This window comes from Panthera pardus, unplaced genomic scaffold (genome assembly GCF_024362965.1).
Source record: "Panthera pardus isolate Hobbes unplaced genomic scaffold, ASM2436296v1 HiC_scaffold_24, whole genome shotgun sequence".
Taxonomy (NCBI): Eukaryota; Metazoa; Chordata; class Mammalia; order Carnivora; family Felidae; genus Panthera; species Panthera pardus.
Genome location: NW_026526810.1, coordinates 73,834,702 through 73,854,138, shown reverse-complemented (window position 1 = coordinate 73,854,138; position 19,437 = coordinate 73,834,702). Strand labels below are relative to the sequence as shown.

Sequence of the window (19,437 nt, the reverse complement as noted above, 5' to 3'; positions counted from 1 at the left end):
AGCTTTCGGTATTTGGAAAGGTAGTATTTATTCACAAAACTCATACATGAAGGATGTTTTAGACTTCTTAAAAATATTTTAGTGCAATTAGAATCTTTCTTGACTAATATAATGTGCATACACATTTGCACCTATATGTGTGTTGTTAAAGTAACCATAAAGATAAAGTAGGGTTTTCGTATAGATTTCTGTAAAGAACTAAATTAAAATTTGGGCTGTATTTCTCAATGACTTGCTTCTTCAGTTAAGGGTGTCTCGTAACAGTGAAGCTATACATGCTTACAGGCACATGGACTTTTCGAAACATCTCAGCACCCTTGTGTGCGTCCATCAGTGCAATGTCCTGGGGCGTGGAGACAATCACAGCACCTAACCATTGAAAAAGCAAAGAGAAAGCAAGATGATGCCATCATTTAATGCTTTATGAAAAGACTGCTTCTAACATTACGTTGCTTACACGCTAACGGAGTCTACTACATTAAATAGGTAACCCTGTATAAATTTTACATACTTGAACAGGAAAGATGAAGAAATATCTTCTTCGCTCTTGCCTATTTTTCACTACTCACTTTTAAAATAACAACTGACTGGGGGGTGCCTGGGTGGCTCAGTTGATTGAGCATTCAACACTTGATTTTGGCTCAGGTCATGATCCCAGGATCATGGGATCAAGTCCCACTCTGGGCTCTGTGCTAAGTGTAAAGCCTGCTTAAGATTCTCTCTCTCTCTCTCTCTCTCTCTCTCTCTCTCTCTCTCTGTCTCTGTCTCTGTCTCTCTCTCTCTCTCTCTCCCTCTGCCCCTCTCCCATGCTCGCACTTCCTCTAAAATAAACAAAAAACAAACAAACAAAAAACCCCAAATGACCAGTGATTCAAGATCACAGCTATACCATCAGAACTTTCTTTCCATTCAGACAATGTGCTAGTTAGAAGATGCACAAGGTAGGACGTACTTTAAAGAAGCTAATAGTCTACTTGGGAAACCAAAAAATTAAGGATTATAACACAATGTACTAAGCACTGTAATAGAGATATGCTTCCTCGATATTAAGGAATTATAAAGGAGAAATAAAGGAAAGATAACCAATTCAATCTAGGGGTCAGGATAGCGAAAAAGCAGAAGGTAAGGAGAAGCAGTAGGGGAAAGGTTTCAGAAAGAGGTGACTCCCAAGCTAAGTCCTAAAAGTTTGTATTATAGAAAACTCACTAGTATGGAATGCACTGTGAAGAATAGTTTGGTAGGGGTAGAACTAGGGGCTGTGGTAGAAATTGAGATGCAAAATAGTGGTGGCCTAAATGAAGGCAGCACTGAAAGTAGGTGCAGATAGAGGCTTTCCTGGGTCTCTATTATTACCCCGAAGAAACCGGATAGTTCTATAGTATAGTGTTTTTAGAGAAAGTGCAATGTAATTTTGTCTTTAAGTGGAAACACCAGAGGCCTGGTTATGATTTGCAGTTTGTAATTTCTTAAATTTTATAGGTTCTTCTAGATGATAACCTGAAAAATAATTAACATAAACATATTCTACATTACCTGGATGACCATCATGTTATAACTAAATACATAGTGACATGACCTTTCAGAACCCCAAACCACCAAGTTGGCACCAAGGGGTTAGTAGTTCATCTCAACTAATGAAAACAGAGGTAGAATCAACAATAAATAATGGACTGTACCAAATGAAGATCAAATGGTACAACAAAGTATTGGCTGAAGGGACATTTTGAAGAAGTCAAAATAAAGGCAAGTGGCAGGGAACCAAGTTATCACAAAGCACATGGCAATACAGGCATATCAAAGTCAAAAGAACTATGCTAGAGGAGTTAGCTACAAATTCATCTTGCAATCAATATTTTCATTCCAGCAAGAAAGAAAAAAGAAAAACACTTCCTCTTTTAAATTAATGTCTTTAATTTGAATTTTATTGATCTTTAAAGTTTTGCTTATATTTAACCTATAATATTTTTTAGTTTTGCTTATATTTAACCTATAATATTTTTTATTTAAAAAATTATATAAGCACTACAAGCTTAAAGAATTTATATTTATACTATATTTATACTTTGTTAAGTAGTCATATAATAAAAATAAGTCAATATGGGGTATGGGGCAGATTATTTTACCTTTAGAAGGAGGGCTTATTCATTATTCAAGTTTGAAAAACACTAGCTTTGGAATTCAAACAAAATTAGAATTCAAATTTTTATTCAATAGCCAACTTCCTGTGTAACTAGGGTAGTAACAATCTGAGATTTAGTTTCCTCATCTACAAAATGGCACAGTAATACTAGGTCACAGGATGAAATAATTAAACAAACTCATGTACCTAAGATGCCTGACATGATGTCTGGACAGAGGGTAAACATTCAGTAAAAGGAAGCTGCCGTTGTTGTTGCTTATAGTATCACCATTCTTATCTATATTACTGCTGTTAATAAAATGTCTTAGATGTTGCTGGGAAGGTCATTTTTATATGTGCCATAAGGCAGCTCATCCTGCTTTTCAAATTGCTCCATGGATTACTACATCCTTCTATTTTTATTTGCTCTACCCAAGGAACCAAAAACTAGTCGACCATTCTGTTTCTTGTCTTTCACAGATTGACGGAAATCACACCTCCGTAGAAATTATATTCTAACTCGATAGACCCAATATATGTCCACAATTTGCCACCTGCTAGGTCCTGTTATAAATCTATTTCATTGCTTTTTCATATCCAGGCATTTAGAAGAAATCTGATTCTAGTACTGTCCCTATCTATTGTGTGACTGACCTTTGGCAAGTAACTCAGCATCACTCTAGGTCTCAGTTTCCTTAGTTGTAAAATTAATGCAAGGACTAGTCTCCAAGGTCTCAGCTACCTCTGATTAAATGTTTTAGCATTTCCTCTTAACTAAAGTTTCCAAAACCACTCCTGTTCAATCTGACTGCTCAATAAACCTATTTAAGTAAATGTGAAATGCTATCCTCCTCAAAGAATAATGGCCCCTCAATCTCAGAGCCATTCTCTTCACATGTAAATAAAAACTCCTTGGCTATTTCCTACAAATTCTCTCTTAATTATATACCAGTATATAGGGGGTTTTCTATTGCATTAGCCCTAAAAAGTACTTTTAACTTTCACATAATATAATCATTTTATTATTTTAAATAGCCTTTGTCTACTATTTGTATTACGACTATACAATATAATTTCATGGGTAGCTACGATTTTTTTTCATTTTCTATCAAACAAAACTGGTACAATACCTTGCACAAAACAGTCACTTAATGAAAAATAGGTCATTTAAACAATTTTCCTGTATTTTCAAATCATCTATCCTAGACTAATGCTGCATGAACTCTTAGTTGGTAACTCCTTGAACCAGGAGTCAAGAGCTCTGGATTCCAGTGGTATTTACTATGTTTTTGTAACTATATATCCTTGAATAGCTCACTAAATCTCAATACATCTCAATAAACTCTTCTGTAAAATACACCTATTTCCATTGTTCTTATTTAACTTAAAGTTATGTTCCACTAAAAAAAAAAAAGAATGTAAAAGTGTTATAAAAATGTTTGGTGGCATTATTTTGACAGCTATAAGATCCTACAGAGAAGGATTAAAGTGCCTTGGTTTTCTCTGTACTTGACCCTAACACAGTATCACAAATAAGCACCCACACCATCTGAGTTCCTTTGTAATCTAAATAGTACCATTCATACATCAATTAATAACTTTTTGACAAGGATAATGATCATCTTCTATGTCCCATAAAATGCTTACAAAACATAAACATTCCATTGGAACTACCAGCCACATTTATAAAAGAGGGTTTGGTGTAAGAGTTTTTTTTGATGATGTACTTGTTCTTAAATAACTAAGTCCTTAATCACAATGCAATCAGTCTTTAGGACACTGCTGACAGAAAAATTTTCTAGCCTTCTTCAAAGAATACAAAAAATAACTGGCTCACACATAAATAGATGTGTGCCATTCTTGGGGTGCCTGGCTGGCTCAGTCGGAGGAGCATGTGACTCTTGATTTCAGGGTTGTGAGTTCCAGCCTTACGCTGGGTGTAGAGATTGCTTACTTACTCACATGCATACATAAAGATCACTATTTCTTTTGCTATACAAAATTTTAATATAGTAAAATTAAACTTAATCATTATTAATCAATCTGTGCATCACAACCTAGATTTTTAAATTTTAAAGGAATTATATTAATTTTTTTCATGTTGTCTCTTTTTTTAAACATGGTCTTCAAACCTGATATTACATTTTATCTTTATGATTCTTGAATGCCTAGCTAATAAATTTTCACTTTTCTCAGGGCTCTTGGAACATGAATCAATATGAACTAGCCCAAATTTTTTTCCCTTTAATACCTTCACTGATGATGTCATTTCACTCTTCTGACGGAGGGTTTATGCTCCCTGTACTGACCACGAGCAAGGTCAGCAGCAACAAAGAGAATGTTCAGTTTGCAATAAATGGAATTACTGGCCAGGAGGAAAATATAGTATAATAAAACCTCTTGCTCAAGAATTCCATGAAGAATTTTCTATCCATTTCCTAGAGTAAATATCCAAGTCCAAACAATTAAATAATATTTTTAAATGCTATTTTCCAAGTTACAATCTTTTTTTTTTTCTTTAACGTTTATTTTTGAGAGGCAGAGAACAAGCAGGGGAGGGACACAGAGAGAGGGAGACACAGAATCGGAAGCAGGCTCTAAGCTCTGAGCTGTCAGCACAGAGCCCAATATGGGGCTTGAACTCATGAACCGTGAGATCATGACCTGAGCCGAAGTCAGATGCTTAACCAACTGACCCACCCAGGCACCCGTGAGTTACGATCTTTTTAAAAGACTTTTTAACAGCGGAGATTTACTATAAAAGATGGTTTGACAGATTCTGGCAAATATGTAAACATCCTAAACAATAATTATTTAGAGTATTGTTTTAATTGCTAATTTTCTTGACTATCAAGAGGAAAATCTAGAACTGCCTATCTGAATTTGGATCAGAGTTCAGAGTAGTTAAACATTTAAAACGGATTATTCTAGATGTTAGGCTGATCATAATTACACCAGTGTGGAACTAGTCAACTATGCCATTATACGTCTCAGGGCATAAATTATATCTAATTCCCATGCTTTTTTGAGAACTTCAGTGTTGAAATCTAACATGTACAACAAAAAACTGCTCATAATTATATTTAGATAATTCCATACCTTACAACTCTGTTGAGTACATCAATATAAAGTCAACTAAGACTTAAAAGAACAAATTAACTGCTATTATTTTTTTCTTAATTTTTTTAATTAAGTTTATTTTGAGAGAGAGATAGAGTATGTGCATGTGCAAGGGGAACGGGCAGAGAGAGAGAGAGAGAGGCAGAGGGACAGAATTCCAAGCAGGCTCTATACTGTCAGCACAGAGTCCCATGTGGGGCTCCAACTCACAAACTGCAAGATCATGACCTGAGCCGAAATCAAGAGTCAGACGCTTAACTGACTGAGCCACCTAGGCACCCCCTAACTGCTACTCTTAATGTTCACAGTAATCTAATATTTACTGCTCTGATTCTCCTAGATTTATTTAAAGACACTTGTAGTAAAAGAAAATAATCATTCAAGTTCTGCTAGCTTAACATAAATAATACCAAATATATCACTATTTATTAACTATAACATAGATTCACTTTGGCATTTTTAACCACCCCCCCCTTTCTTCTCTGCAACCCCCAAATTTTCTTAATTATAAAAATTATTTGGGGGGTGCCTGGGGGGTGGCTCAGTTCCTTGAAGCTTTGACTCTTGATTTCTGCTCAGGTCATGATCCCAGGGTCATGGGATCAAGCTCTGTGTTGAGCTCTGTGCTGAGCGTGGAGCCTGCTTGGGATTCTCTCTTTCTCCTCCTCTCTCCTCCTCCACTCACACATGCTCGCTCTCTCTGTACAAATATATATATATATATATATTGCTGTAAGATCAACGAATGTCCACTAATATTAGTATCTGATTAAGCAAAACATGATTAAAAGGCAAATCTACCTCAAATGTACCCTCAGACTGTGTTTCAACAGGAAACAGAAATAATTCTTTCATTAGTCACTGTTTTGGACCCTCTGCTCCATTCCAATAGAGTTGACTACAGTCACAAAGGGATATGTTTTATTAATTTTAAGATCAATCATGATTTTGCTCACTTTAGAAACAAGTTCTGAGAGGTGCTTGGGTGGCTCAGTTAAGCGTCCGACATCAGCTCAGTCATGATCTTGCGGTTCATGGGTTTGAGCCCCACACCAGGCTCTGTGCTGAAAGCTCACAGTCTGGAGCCTGCTTCAGATTCTGTGTCTCCTTCTCTCTCTCTATCCACCCCCCTGTCACTCTCTCTCTCTCTCTCAAAAATAATCATTAAAAAGAAAAGAAATGGATTTTGATACAGGAAATTATGTTAATAGCTGCCAAAAAGAATTATAAAAACACAATAATTAGTGGAAACCACAGTAGTTCAAAATCACTGGTGAGAAAGAGAGTGTGCACTTTGGAACTTTAATAAGAATTCAAGTTCATCAAAGGAATCTGCATGTATGTCTGCTTTTAGGGACAAAGATTGGCTCTTCAATAATGGAATCAACAGGGAATGGGCTTCCAATCATCACATCTTAATGATGTTAATAAAGAATTCACCAGGGCAATCCAGACGGCTGGTCACTAAGGAACCACTCGGGACAAGTGAGATTTTCAGATTTTAAAGAGCTCAAGCTGGAAACAAACAACTCACACTCTTCACTCATGCTCGCTTGCTCTCTTACTCTCTTCTTCCCCTCACTTCTGATGTTTCCAGTAAAATTAAGATAAAATCGTTGCTTTTTTCCAGTCTTGACTCTATCTTTAATGCTTGTCAGTAAACACCTTGGGGAGCCTACTTGTACATACACATCTCTACAACTCAGAAAAAAAGCTCTTTTCCTCTTCTGTGAGTCTGTTCATGTTGCACTCTTAGATTTAATATTTTGCATTGCAAATTCTGTTAGATACATGTATAGCTTGGCATGTCCATGCCCACAGTGCACCACCACCTCAGGCTTTTTGTTTAATCATGAAGCATATCCCTTTTTATACATATTCTTTCTCTAATACAAATCTACAGAGAAGAATTATTACTCCCCAATTACCCTAACTTTATTTAACCAGGTATATTCGGGAAATAGAGACTAAGACTGCATATGGAAAAGCGTTGTTCCATCTCCAAATACTATTATATTTAAGATGTGAAGATATTCTTTAGACCTAAACTTCAGATTCTGATCAAATTTCTAAAATCTATGATCACGTGCAAAAATTTTTAAATGATAGACTATGGGGCTTGTAATTTTTCTTACATATAAATGCTTAATGAATTTAAAAGTAGTTTTTAATGTGAATCTGACTACCCATTGGTCATTATACTATTCATTGACCTTTAAGACATTAAGGAATTTTAGCTGTTAGGCATATATCATGAAGGAAGTGCCCAGAAATTTCCTTTTGAGGGAGAGACAGCATAAGCAGGGTGAGTGGCAGAGAGAGAACTAGATAGAATCCCAAGCAGGCTCCACACTGCCAACGCAGAGCCTGACGCGGGACTTGAACTCACAAACCATGAGATCCTGACCTAAGCCAAAACCAAGAGTCAGTTACTTAACCAACTGAACCACCAGGCGCCTGACAAGTGCCCAGGAATTCTTAAACAATGAAACTGAATGAACTGCCTCAGAAGCTTCTCTTCCAAACACAAGCTAAATGATCAAGGAATTCCAGCATTAGATAGGTTGGTCGACACAAAGTGATTCTGAAAGTTAATTACATAAGAATCATTTGAGGAAGGTTTTCTGGGTCTTTCCATGTCATAATTCAGAATTTCTTAATTCTCAAGCTATTTCTTTGAACTGTTAAGTGATACACTGTAACTTCAACTTATATGTTAATGTAAACACAAGAGCCTAAAAAACTGATTTTTTTGAAAATTAGATTGGAAACAGTGTAGTTCATAACCAATGATATTATATTTAATTTTATAATTTGATTCCCAATGTAATAGGACTGAGGTTTTGGACTGAGTACTAGGAATGCCCTAAATAATAAAACCCTGGAACACAGTCAAAACACTTGGCTATAATTTGTATAAAAACAAATTTATTTTGAAAACAATTTTTATAATTTGATAAATAAAACAATAATTCTCTTCTACATCATGCAAGTCTTGACAAATATACATTAATTATAACTCTGCCCAATATTTGCATGGACACAGTACACATGGAAGAAGTCCAAAATTGATGGTCTCCTTCAAACTTCCATTCTGCAAATTGAAAACATAAATGAAGGTATAATATCTCTGACTACTAGAAACAGCCATGATCTCAGTCTTCCACCTTTAAAGTATAAGCATGTTTCTAGCTTTTTGGTTTGAGGTCATCATAAACTGTCAAACTACAGGGGAAGCAAAGCACTAAAATCCAAAATAGCCAAATGTTTTTCCTTGAATTTTCAAGGGTTTTCCAAAGGATTAGTACTGGATATTTAAAGAAGAATTATTTTAAATTTGAAAACAATTAACAAGGGAAAAAACAGTTATTTAAAAAAAATTAAAGATTTTATTTAGGTTACCTATTCCTTTCAGATAGTAAATACCAGATAAACAAGGAAACTATTTCAAGAGATGGCCTAAGGTAAGTCATTTATGTAACAATAGCAACAATAAGTTTCTGATCCTCCAAACCCCAGTAGGTTTTCATATTATCAAAACTACTGTCCAAATTAGCAACCAAAGAGTGTTATCATAAAAGACATCATTGATTAGACCAAATAAACTGCTGGTAGAGGGCAAAACACTAGTGTGGACTTGTCCAGCTTTTTCTCATGTGTCTTTGATAAGTGAATAGGAGTTCAGTTAGTGTAGCAATTGCCCAATGCCTTTCACAAGCAATAAATGACTTTCACTTTAAACAGTGAGTGAAATATTAAAGTGACTTAATTTAAAATTCCGACCTCATCTCATTTAAATGAGTGAGAGGCAGAAAAGCCTCTGGTCTTCCTTCTATCCATACGGTCCAGACAGAAAGGGCCCTAGACAGGAAGAAAGGGCATCACCTTATTTTTGTCATTTTTAGTCTGCCAGTGTAGCTTCTCTTGAGCTCAAACATAGTTAGCATATTATCTAGCTGACTACTCTGCCATATACAGTAACTCCCTCTCTAGGAGGGACCCATACTAGGACTATTTGGCTGCTTTCTGTGCCACTTCTGCCCTTCCCTGAAAGAAAAAGAAAGGGAACAAAGAAAGGACCATGATGGCTCCCCTCTCAACTGCTCAATCTTTGTCCCTTCTATTATAAAAACTGTTTCCAAAAGTTTCACTCCTACATCAATTTTTAATTAATAAAGTGAAGGGCAACTTTTGTTCATAGCTCTATCCTATCAAAATAAATTCTTCCATCTATTATTCCCCACTATACAAAATGTACTTCTATCATTGCTTATCTACAAATAAATATTCTGTTCATACACTTGATAACAGTAAAATTTTACCTTGTGATAGTATGGATTTTTACTACTTTGTACTACTAGTATCTGTACTGGCCTGCAGACTTTTAGAGGGCACAAATATTTGCTCTGCATTTCATCTCCTGCAAGCCACTAATGCACAATTATAAGGAGAATGACCAAGAGGAGATGGTGTTCTAGTTATTTTGCACTTGCTGCACTTCACTTCCTTCTCCTCACTAAGCTCTGCTTCATTCCCCACCCCTCTCTATCCTGATCAGTGCCTGGATAGCTGGTCTCTGTGGACTGTACCACCTGAGTTCCCTTACCCTCTGGCTTCCAATAGGGATCTGCCAGTAGGAGGTACCAGCAGGATATAAGACTCTGAGAGGAAAAAGAGATTGCAATATTTTTATCTACCTCATGCACTCTCTGCCTTGCAGTAGTTCTGGCCTTGGCTAAGTCCCTCTGTGGCCACAGCAGCCAACAGGCAGCCCCTCTTCCATGGCTCCAGCAGTCCCAAGGTTCTACCGACACAGTTCATTCCCAGGCCCCATTAGGCAGAGTAACAGCAATAACTTCCTACTGTCACTAGGCCCTGGGTACTTCACCTTCCCTTGCTGGTTTCCTTAATGCTGCCCACACCTCATTACCAGTCCCTTCATTAACTTCATTCTGTTAATTCCTTTTGAGGTATGTCATCTGTTTCCTGTCAGGACCCTGACTAATACAGCTATCATAATAGAAACAACTTACTAAAACTCTCCAGTCTCTTAGAAAATGTGCTTCACATACTTGATGTGAAGCATCCACTCTTCACTTAATTCTAAGAGCTCAAATCAAATTAAGATAGTCTTCATATAGTCATGCAAAGGACTTCAGTTAAAGCAAAGGAGGGGGAGAAAAAGCAAAGGAAGAAAGAAAAAATTAGGTAATATCCATCAGAATTCAAATACTAGCACAGTGCACGTATTTTCAAAATGTTCAAGGCACTTATAATGTTCCTCAAAGAAATATTAATCCTCTTCTATTATGGAAGAGCAGATAAGTGTTCAAAAATTCCTAAGAGCGCATGTCTTAAAAAACCCAGAAGTCAATCCTGGAATGCACCCAACTCAGTGTATGGCAACAACTAATTTACAAGCTAAACAAACAACAAGCAAAACCCCAGCAAACTGTATCACTTAAAAAAGAAAAATAAAAGGAGTAAGAAAAATAAAACCAGCACTGACAACTCTGCCTTTTTCCCATGGCAAGTTCAACAAGAGCAAATCCAAAGACTATAATTGGTTATTTCCCATCCTTTATTCTGTCTCTTTTCCCTCTAGCAGTTACTACAACTACTAGGTATTTGTAATGATTCAATAGCTCATGTAAGCTCAAATTTAAATCATTAGCCACTAATACTGCTGTCAACATATTTATTACTGTGTTGGTACACAATACTTTTAACACAAATAAGAGGAGGGCTTTTTTTTCCTTCAAGTTTCTTCTTATAGTGAGCTTGTCATCTATTTGATAGAACAAACAAAAAAGGGAACTCATACAAAGAATTGCAGATTTGCATTCAGAAAAAGGATCTTTTTGTTTATATAGGTCTGCCTCCATAAATTTTCCAAAAGGATGTCTCTTTCCAAATATAAAACATATCATTTCATTTCATTCTCAAGAATGGCTTAGACATATGCAAAGTTGATACAAAGGTTCTTTCTAATTCACAACATCTCACCACCACCATCCCACCAAAAAACTCTTTTAAAGCCTTCAAGTAGTTTCTAAAAATATATACATTTAGATAGAACTTCTACATTCTCTAATTTGACCCTTTTAAGTCTGTTGTGTAGGCAGATATTCCATAGGTAAGGATAAAGAGAGAGGCAGTTAGCACCTTACTAAGCATCCCTGGAAGTAAATGAGAGAATTTATTATTGTCTTAGAATGGAGCAATGCTAGTATTTCTCACTACTAATTTAATACAGAGCCTGCATGCAACCAAACAGCAAGTGTCCACATGAACACTATTTCCCAGATGCCAAAACAAATACTAAAAGGTATCATCTGACCACAAAGCTATTATATATAAAGAGGAAAAAGGACAGCAGAAATAAATCCTTAAAATGAAAGTATGTTTCTCCCAAAAGGAGAGTAAAATAAAATGCATGTTTTTAATAAATACTTTTTAAAACTTATACAAGAAAACACCTGGATAAGAGCAGTTGGGGTGGAGGAGATCACAGGAGTGAGTCAGCAGGATGGTAAGAACGATAAGGAGGTACAAATCTGTTTACATAAACAGTGATAGCTAGTCAAATAGCTTTGTTATTTATTCAATCACTATTAATTGCATAAGCTACTGCTCAAGGTACTGTAAGTCCTATGATGAATAGGAAGAAGTTCTTGCATTCAGGCAGCTTACATCCTATTTGAGAAGATAATACAGATACACAGATAAAACACTCATTTCCCAATTCAACATTTCCTGAGTGGTTACAGGAAGGAACAGAGTTTGGCACTGTGAAAAATACAAAGAAGAATGAAACAAATCCTTAGCCCCCCAGGGAGTAAATGGTCTGTTACAGAAGATAACACAGTTATGCGGGTTATGAATGGAGAACATGAGAAGTGCTACAGAAGTGGTCTAAATGAAATGCTATGTAAATTCCAAAGAGAGAGAAATGATTCCCAACTATGGATAGGACAAAGATGACAGGGAGTAGACATGTGAAATAAAGGGTATGCAGGATATGGATACCCACTGATTAGAAAGATAGTCTAAACGAGGGTCAAATGTATATAAAGACAGAGCCTTTGTAAGGGAGGAAAGAGGGGGCAGTAACTACATAAGGGTTTTGGGAAGGGATTCCAGATTATGTGAAGGAGTTTGGCAGGAGGAGAGGGAAGTCAAATCACAGAGGGGCTCAAATGGGAGTCTAAAAGGCTTATATGTTTTATAGGATATGGGACATAAGAAATGGTAGAACACAGTATCTTAAAAGAGTTCTAAAGTCAAAGATAAGAGAAAAGGAAAATTTCGTTCATAATTAGAGAAGAGATAATTCAGTTAGGCCTAGAAAGGCAGATATGAATCTGACAGGCTGTTCCAGATAATATAAACTGATGAAAGCCATGATTCAAGCCAGGCCAGCAACTCTCTGGTTGGTACACTTCCTGGGAGACGGCTCAGATTTGTTACCTATGAAATGATGCTGGCCTGAATTAAACCAAACCTCAGGAACTCATAAGCATTTAACACACACAAGTGTGCATGCACACACACACAGACACATACACACAATCACAATCACAATCACATGTATCCTCCCGCCTCCTACCCCAACCCCATTACATCCTTTTGGTAGGATACTTTTACTGCTGGATTTTTTTCGAAGTATAAAATTAAGATACAGTCTGTATAGAAAATCCAGCCTTTTCATTTTTGTTAACTTTAATATTGACATAATAATCCACAGTATCACAGTATAAATGTACTAACAACTGACCGCTACAACTCTGATAGCCAGCATGCCTGGAAACTAGCCAAATGATCTGCCCAAAGATGACAGTGGTCTTTCCAAGAATCATTTGGAGCTCTACTCCTACAGGCCAAAGGAAACTGCTTCTAGACTGTCTCCAGACCTTCCCTGGAATAGACAAGTTAAAGAGGCTCAAAGCAATCTCTCAGGAATTGAAACAGAAACAAAAGTGAACCTAGTAAACACTCATACAAACCGTTGGCTGTATATTTATCATATAGGATTGCACAGGTTTAGGCATATTCATGAACAAATTTATTTTTATCAGAGATCAATGAGAATAGAGTAATTTCTACTTAAATGGGTTTGAATAGACTAGAACTAAACTCAGAAAATCAGTGAGTCAAAAAGTGTTGGACTTTGTATTAGAACAGTTTTATGTAGAGGTTGAGAGCCTGGGCTTTACACTTTATCAGAACTGGCATGAGCCTCAGGTAGGATCCATTAACTGTATGATCTTCAGAAAGCTGCCTAACTCTTCAAATATTTAAGCAAATGAGAAAATATAATACCTAGGATAATTAAATATAAAACTTAATATATCAAAGACTGTCCTTAAATGGTAGTTTATTAATAACAGGCAATAATCATGGCACCAATTTATACAGAAATCTGTTCTTAAAGAATTACTGCTTTCTATTTACTTTTTAAAAATTTAGGGGCGCCTGGGTGGCTCAGTCGGTTAAGCGGCCGACTTCGGCTCAGGTCATGATCTCACGGTCCGTGAGTTCAAGCCCTGCGTCGGGCTCTGTGCTGACAGCTCAGAGCCTGGAGCCTGTTTCAGATTCTGTGTCTCCCTCTCTCTGACCCTCCCCCGTTCATGCTTTGTCTCTCTCTGTCTCAAAAATAAATAAATGTTAAAAAAAAAAAAATTAAAAAAAAAATTTAAATATATACATGCTCATTAAAGAAAATTTAGAAAACACTGATAAACAATAATTTTACTTCCAATGTTCAGAAATAACTAAATTTATGAATTTTCAAAAGCAGCGTTAATACCTGGCCCTATTTATTTTTAATGGATCAGACTTGGGAAGTAAAAGGTATGTTACGTTTCTATAATAGAATTATAAACACCCGAAGTTTCATTTTCTGACTTCTTCCCCTTAGGCCAAGAAAAAGCAAAGCAAATAAGGTACGGTGCTATCTTGAATGCTCTACAATGTATTGTATTTATTCTTTAATGCTTATCTCCAGGGATGCCTGGGTGGCTCAGTCCATTAAGCATCCAACTCTTGAATTCTGCTCAGGTCATGATCTCACAGTTTTGAGTTTGTGCCCTGTGTGAGGTTCCACAGTGAGTGTGGAGCGTGCTTGGGATTCTCTCTCTCTCCCTCTTTCTCTGCCCCATCCCTGCACTCTCTCTCTCTCTCATAAAATAAATAAATAAACATTTTAAAAAATCTCATCTCCATTAAGTTTTACAATTCCCCTCAAATCCATGATCTCTTTGTCTTTTGATCCCCCATAGCACAGAGTTCAGATTTTTCATATAGCACTTTTTACACTCTGCATTGTAGTTCTTTTCAGAGTAGACACTTGTTCCCCCTGCCCTTCCCCTTGCTCTGTCTCCTAGAGCTGGGGCTTCTAACCTGAGAACTGTAAGCCTCCTAAAATGACACATTAAAATAGTGTTTCTGTAGGTACAAATACATCTTCCTGCAGAAAACCCACATATTAATCAAATCTCAAAGGTCTGAGTATCAAAAAAGGTACAGAACTATGCTCTAGGGAAAATGCTTGTGATTTAATAGTCTGTGGATCCTCCACAGGGCTTAGAATCTACCTTTATATGGATAAATATTTGTTGATTTAAAATTTTATTAACAAAGTATAAAGCCAATATTAGATATATCAATATTTATCTATCTTTAAAAATATATTTTCCTCATTCCCTCATCTTAACATAAAGAATACTGTTTCTGAAAGAATGGTGGCTACTAGGGTCTAGGGAGAGGAGGGAATTAATAGCTATTATTTAACAGATACAGAATTTCAGTTTGGGAAGATGAGAAAGTTCAGTAGTTGGATGGTGGTGATGGTTGCACAACAATATGAATATACTCAATACTACTGAACTATTATGTTTTACCACCACCACAACAAAAAAATACTACTTTTTATTATCATATGATATTAATGACCTACTTATTATAGGGCAGACTCTTCATCAAAGGAAGTGAATAAAGAAATATTACTGGTTAAATTTTAGCATATAAGAAAGAAATCTTCAAAGAAGGGAATCTTAACCTTAATCTACACACTGTTGGTTTTAGAATATAAGCATAAATTCTAGGAGTGATATTATCATAAATCCTGTCCAAAGAGAGAGGCTGTTATCTGAGTAAACAAAAGTAAATTTCTTAGGGCTATCAGTTTATCTGTGTGAAGTAAATTAAACTTTTTCAAGGTACCAAGTCCCAGTTCAAGGAACACATGATAATTTCGCCCAAGTGTATCAATATATTATCCACGTGAATGATGTAAGCATTTTGGGAGTCTGCAACAGGAATTTCAAGGTGCCAGGAAGCATATTTTATTCAATAAATATTTAGCGAGCATTCTTAAGATTTAGAAATATAAAATTCCCAAAACTACTTAAAAAAAGAAAAAGCAGACTATCTAGTATGCTGATTCTGAAAAAGGCACACTCAACTACTTTCCTCTATGACCTCACTTTACTCCCATCTCTTACTTTCTAGCTTGCCTCACTAAAGAAGAAATCTCAGACTCCAATAAAGTTACATATAAATTTAAATATCAAAAATATTCATTTTATTGTCCTTTGGGGCAGCCTTAAAAAATTCATCTTAATGATGCTATATTGATATTTCTGACTAATGTGTATATCTTATAAAAAAATCTAGCTTCTAAAACTTTTGATGATTAAGCATCAGTAGTATTTCTTGGTTATTTATTGCCAATAGATAGCTGATTTGTAATGACATTTTAAAATTCCATTACTTTCCCAAAGTGCTTATAAATAAGAGAAATTTACAATTATTTCTCCACTGGAATTTAGGAAAATCCTTAGAAACAGATTCCACATAAAAGCTTACAACTGATATTTAAATTCCGTATCATAGAAAAGATATCTATTACCAGAATGAAATATTGTGTAGTTGATGTAAGCTAGTATGTTTATTGCTCTCTTGACTTTAACATCAAATAATTAACTGAATATAAAACTTTCCCATACTCGTATTTACCAAAAAGCCAAATTTTCCTAATGTTCACTTGTATTCAGTATTTATTCAATGAATATTTACTGAGTGTCCACTACGTATCAGGCACTATGCTGTCACTGCATGACAGCTGTGAAGCAAACAGCAATGTTCTACCTAAACAATATTTGTTATTGTTTCTATAACACAGATTTATAACACCACCATGTTTTTGTAAATACATTCATTCTGCTAATATTTTGAAAAACTGAATTTATGAATCTGATCTCTAAAGACAAATTTATAAATGATTGTTTTTGAGACATAAAAATGTTTGCCTGTCATGGAGTCTGTTTCTCTGTATGGCAATAGCAAAATACCAAAGACAGCACAAATTAAAGTTTAAGATTACCTGAAATGGGAATATTCTGTGAGACTGATAACTGCACATCTCCAGTTCCGGGTGGCATGTCAACAACTAAATAGTCCAGATGACCCCAATCTACCTAAAAACCAAGATGACACAAATAACATCATTATATAACAACTGCAGTGAATTAGTGATGTAAACAAAAATAAACATATTAACAACAAATCTAAAACAACAGTTTTCACTTAAGCCATTACTAAGTGTAAGGGACTATGCTGAAGGCTAAGGATAAATGAATAAGTAAGGGGTGGCTCATTCCATTAGGTGGACTTTGGCTCAGGTCATGATCTCACAGTTCGTGAGTTAGAGCCCTGCATCCAGCTCTGCACTGACAGCTCAGAGCCTGGAGTCTGCTAAGGATTCTGTGTCTCCCTCTCTCTCTGCCCCTCCCCTTATCATGTGCTCTCTCTCTCTTTCTCTCTCTCTCTCTCGTTCTCAAAAATAAATAAACATTTTTAAACAATGAATAAATAAGAGATGAGTTCCTGGGTCTAGCAGGCCCTCTACTAATGATACAGTAAAATTTCCAAATGACCCCTTCTCTCTTGCCCCCCGCCCCCAACACATACACACATACACTAAAGATGAACCCATTCCACAGTAGACTTCTATTCAGGACCAATAATTTATTTTCATTGGGAAAAGCCAATATTTTACCTAGGAAGGCCTTAGTTTTGTAACCTTGGGTTTTTAGGTACAGCATTTCCTATGACAGATCCTAATATAATTTTTTAAAGTTTACTATTCCTTCATAAAACACACTAATAATGATAACCAAAACTTAATCAAAAGAAAAATTTAGAAACAGAACTAGAATTCCAATACTATTAACATTTTGATTATTTCTTTCCAGGCATCTTTCTAAGTATCTATACCTAGAAAATTCAGCTATATTACCAAGTCCTTAAGGCTCAGCCTCAATTTATATAGGCCTTAAGGATTCCATAGGCTCTTTTCACCTTAGATGGCTTCTCCCTCTAAGTCCACAGTACGATCTTCCCATTTGCCTAAGGTGGAAGCATGGAATCATACTTAACTTTTCCCTTTCCCTCACTGGCACTAGTCACTTATTCTGCCTTTTAAAAACCTCTCAAGTGTATTTACTTTTCTCTTAACCCCTTTCCGAGAACCCAATGGAGACAACAATCATCTTTCACTAAACCGTACCAACCAGTGTCTCTGCTTTGACATTGTCCATCCAGTCTGTTCCTACACCACTGAAAAATGGTCCATATAAAATGCAAATCGGTTAGTGCCACTTTTTGTTTTAAATTCTTCTATTTCAGGGTGTGTGGGTGGCTCAGTTGGTTAAGCATCTTGAGATCGGCTCAGGTCATGATCTTGTGGTCATGAGATCGAGCCCCGCATTGGTTCCTGGACTGAGTGTGGAGCCTGCTTGGAATTCTTTCTTTCTCTCTGCCCCTCCCCACTCGCATGTGTACACATGCGCACATGTGCTCTCTCTCTCTCTCTCTCTCAAAATAAATAAGTAAATGTTTTGGGTTTTTTTAAATAAAATCCTTCTACTACTTTGAGGATGAAGTCTGAGCTTAAGCTCCAGAACACTCTACCTAGCCTTCTTCACTTGCTAATTCATCCTCATTCTTCAGACCCCAACTTGAAATTCACTTCCCCTAACTTTCATTAGACATGGTGTTCCTACTATGTATGTCTCCTAAACATCCATTCATTCATTCATTCACTCCTTCAGCCATAGAAGGTTTCAGTCCCTACTACATATTAGGCATTGAGCTAGGTGTTGACGATTAAATGGTACCATGGTTTCTAGGCTGAAAGAATTTATAATATATGAGACAGATATTAAGCACATAATGAAATAACCTGTGCAAAGGAAAGAGGTTATAGGTTAGTGTGAGCAAGTGAAAGAAGATCAACATAGCTAGAAAGAATGAGTAAGGGGAAGGGTAACATTCATTTACTAGTGTTTCATGATTGGTATCATGAAACTGTAGCTGAGTTAGAATACCTAACACACAGACTAGACACTCAGCAGATGATTAGTGAGTTTTCTTTCAAGGAATGAATGAATGAACGCATGAAAAGACTTGAGATTTTTAAAACCTAAATGGCAATCATACTGTGTATATAATCCCGTACCTTGCTTCTTAAAACTTAATAATATGAAATAAGCCTTTTTCAAATATAAGCCTATATTTTTTAAAATTAAGATTTAGGGGCGCCTGGGTAGCTTGGTCGGTTAAACATCCGACTTCGGCTCAGGTCATGATCTCACGGTCCGTGAGTTCGAGCCCCGCGTCGGGCTCTGTGCTGACAGCTCAGAGCCTGGAGCCTGTTTCAGATTCTGTGTCTCCCTCTCTCTCTGCCCCTCCCCTGTTCATGCTCTGTCTCTCTCTGTCTCTAAAATAAATAAATGTTAAATAAAAATTTTAAATTAAGATTTAGATGACACAGGGTCAAATAGATTCATTCATGTATCAACACATATATTCAACACATATTTATTGAGAATTGATTAGGTGCCAGGCACTGTTCCAGGTGATAGGGATGCAGTAGTGGACAAAATAAAGTCCCAGCCATTCCCAGTCACTGTGGAACTAACAGTTTAGTGAGGAAGTCAGGCAGACAAACACATATAAAGACAAATCAGTGGGTAAAAGTGCTATAAAGAAAATAAGTATCTCTTACTATACGAAATTATTTGGTTCCTAATTAAGATATCTAGATCAAACAAGAGATTGTTTTAAAAAAAATCTCTTCAAGGGGTGCCTGGGTGGCTCAGTTGGTTAAGTATCTGACTCTCAATCTAATGGTT

The 19,437-nt window shown here is 36.2% G+C and overlaps 1 protein-coding gene across 5 annotated transcripts in view; it reads right to left on the bottom strand.

Moving 5' to 3' along the window:
- The window catches only part of NUBPL (NUBP iron-sulfur cluster assembly factor, mitochondrial), a 228,131-nt gene that overhangs the window by 28,329 nt on the left and 180,365 nt on the right, over positions 1-19,437 (bottom strand). For all 5 annotated transcript variants that reach the window (XM_019428089.2, XM_019428090.2, XM_019428091.2 and 2 more), the window contains 2 exons: positions 16,626-16,719; positions 284-369 (listed from right to left, as the gene is read on the bottom strand). In XM_019428089.2, the coding sequence (XP_019283634.1) occupies positions 284-369; positions 16,626-16,719 (180 nt within the window). The remainder of the gene's footprint in view (positions 1-283; positions 370-16,625; positions 16,720-19,437) is intronic.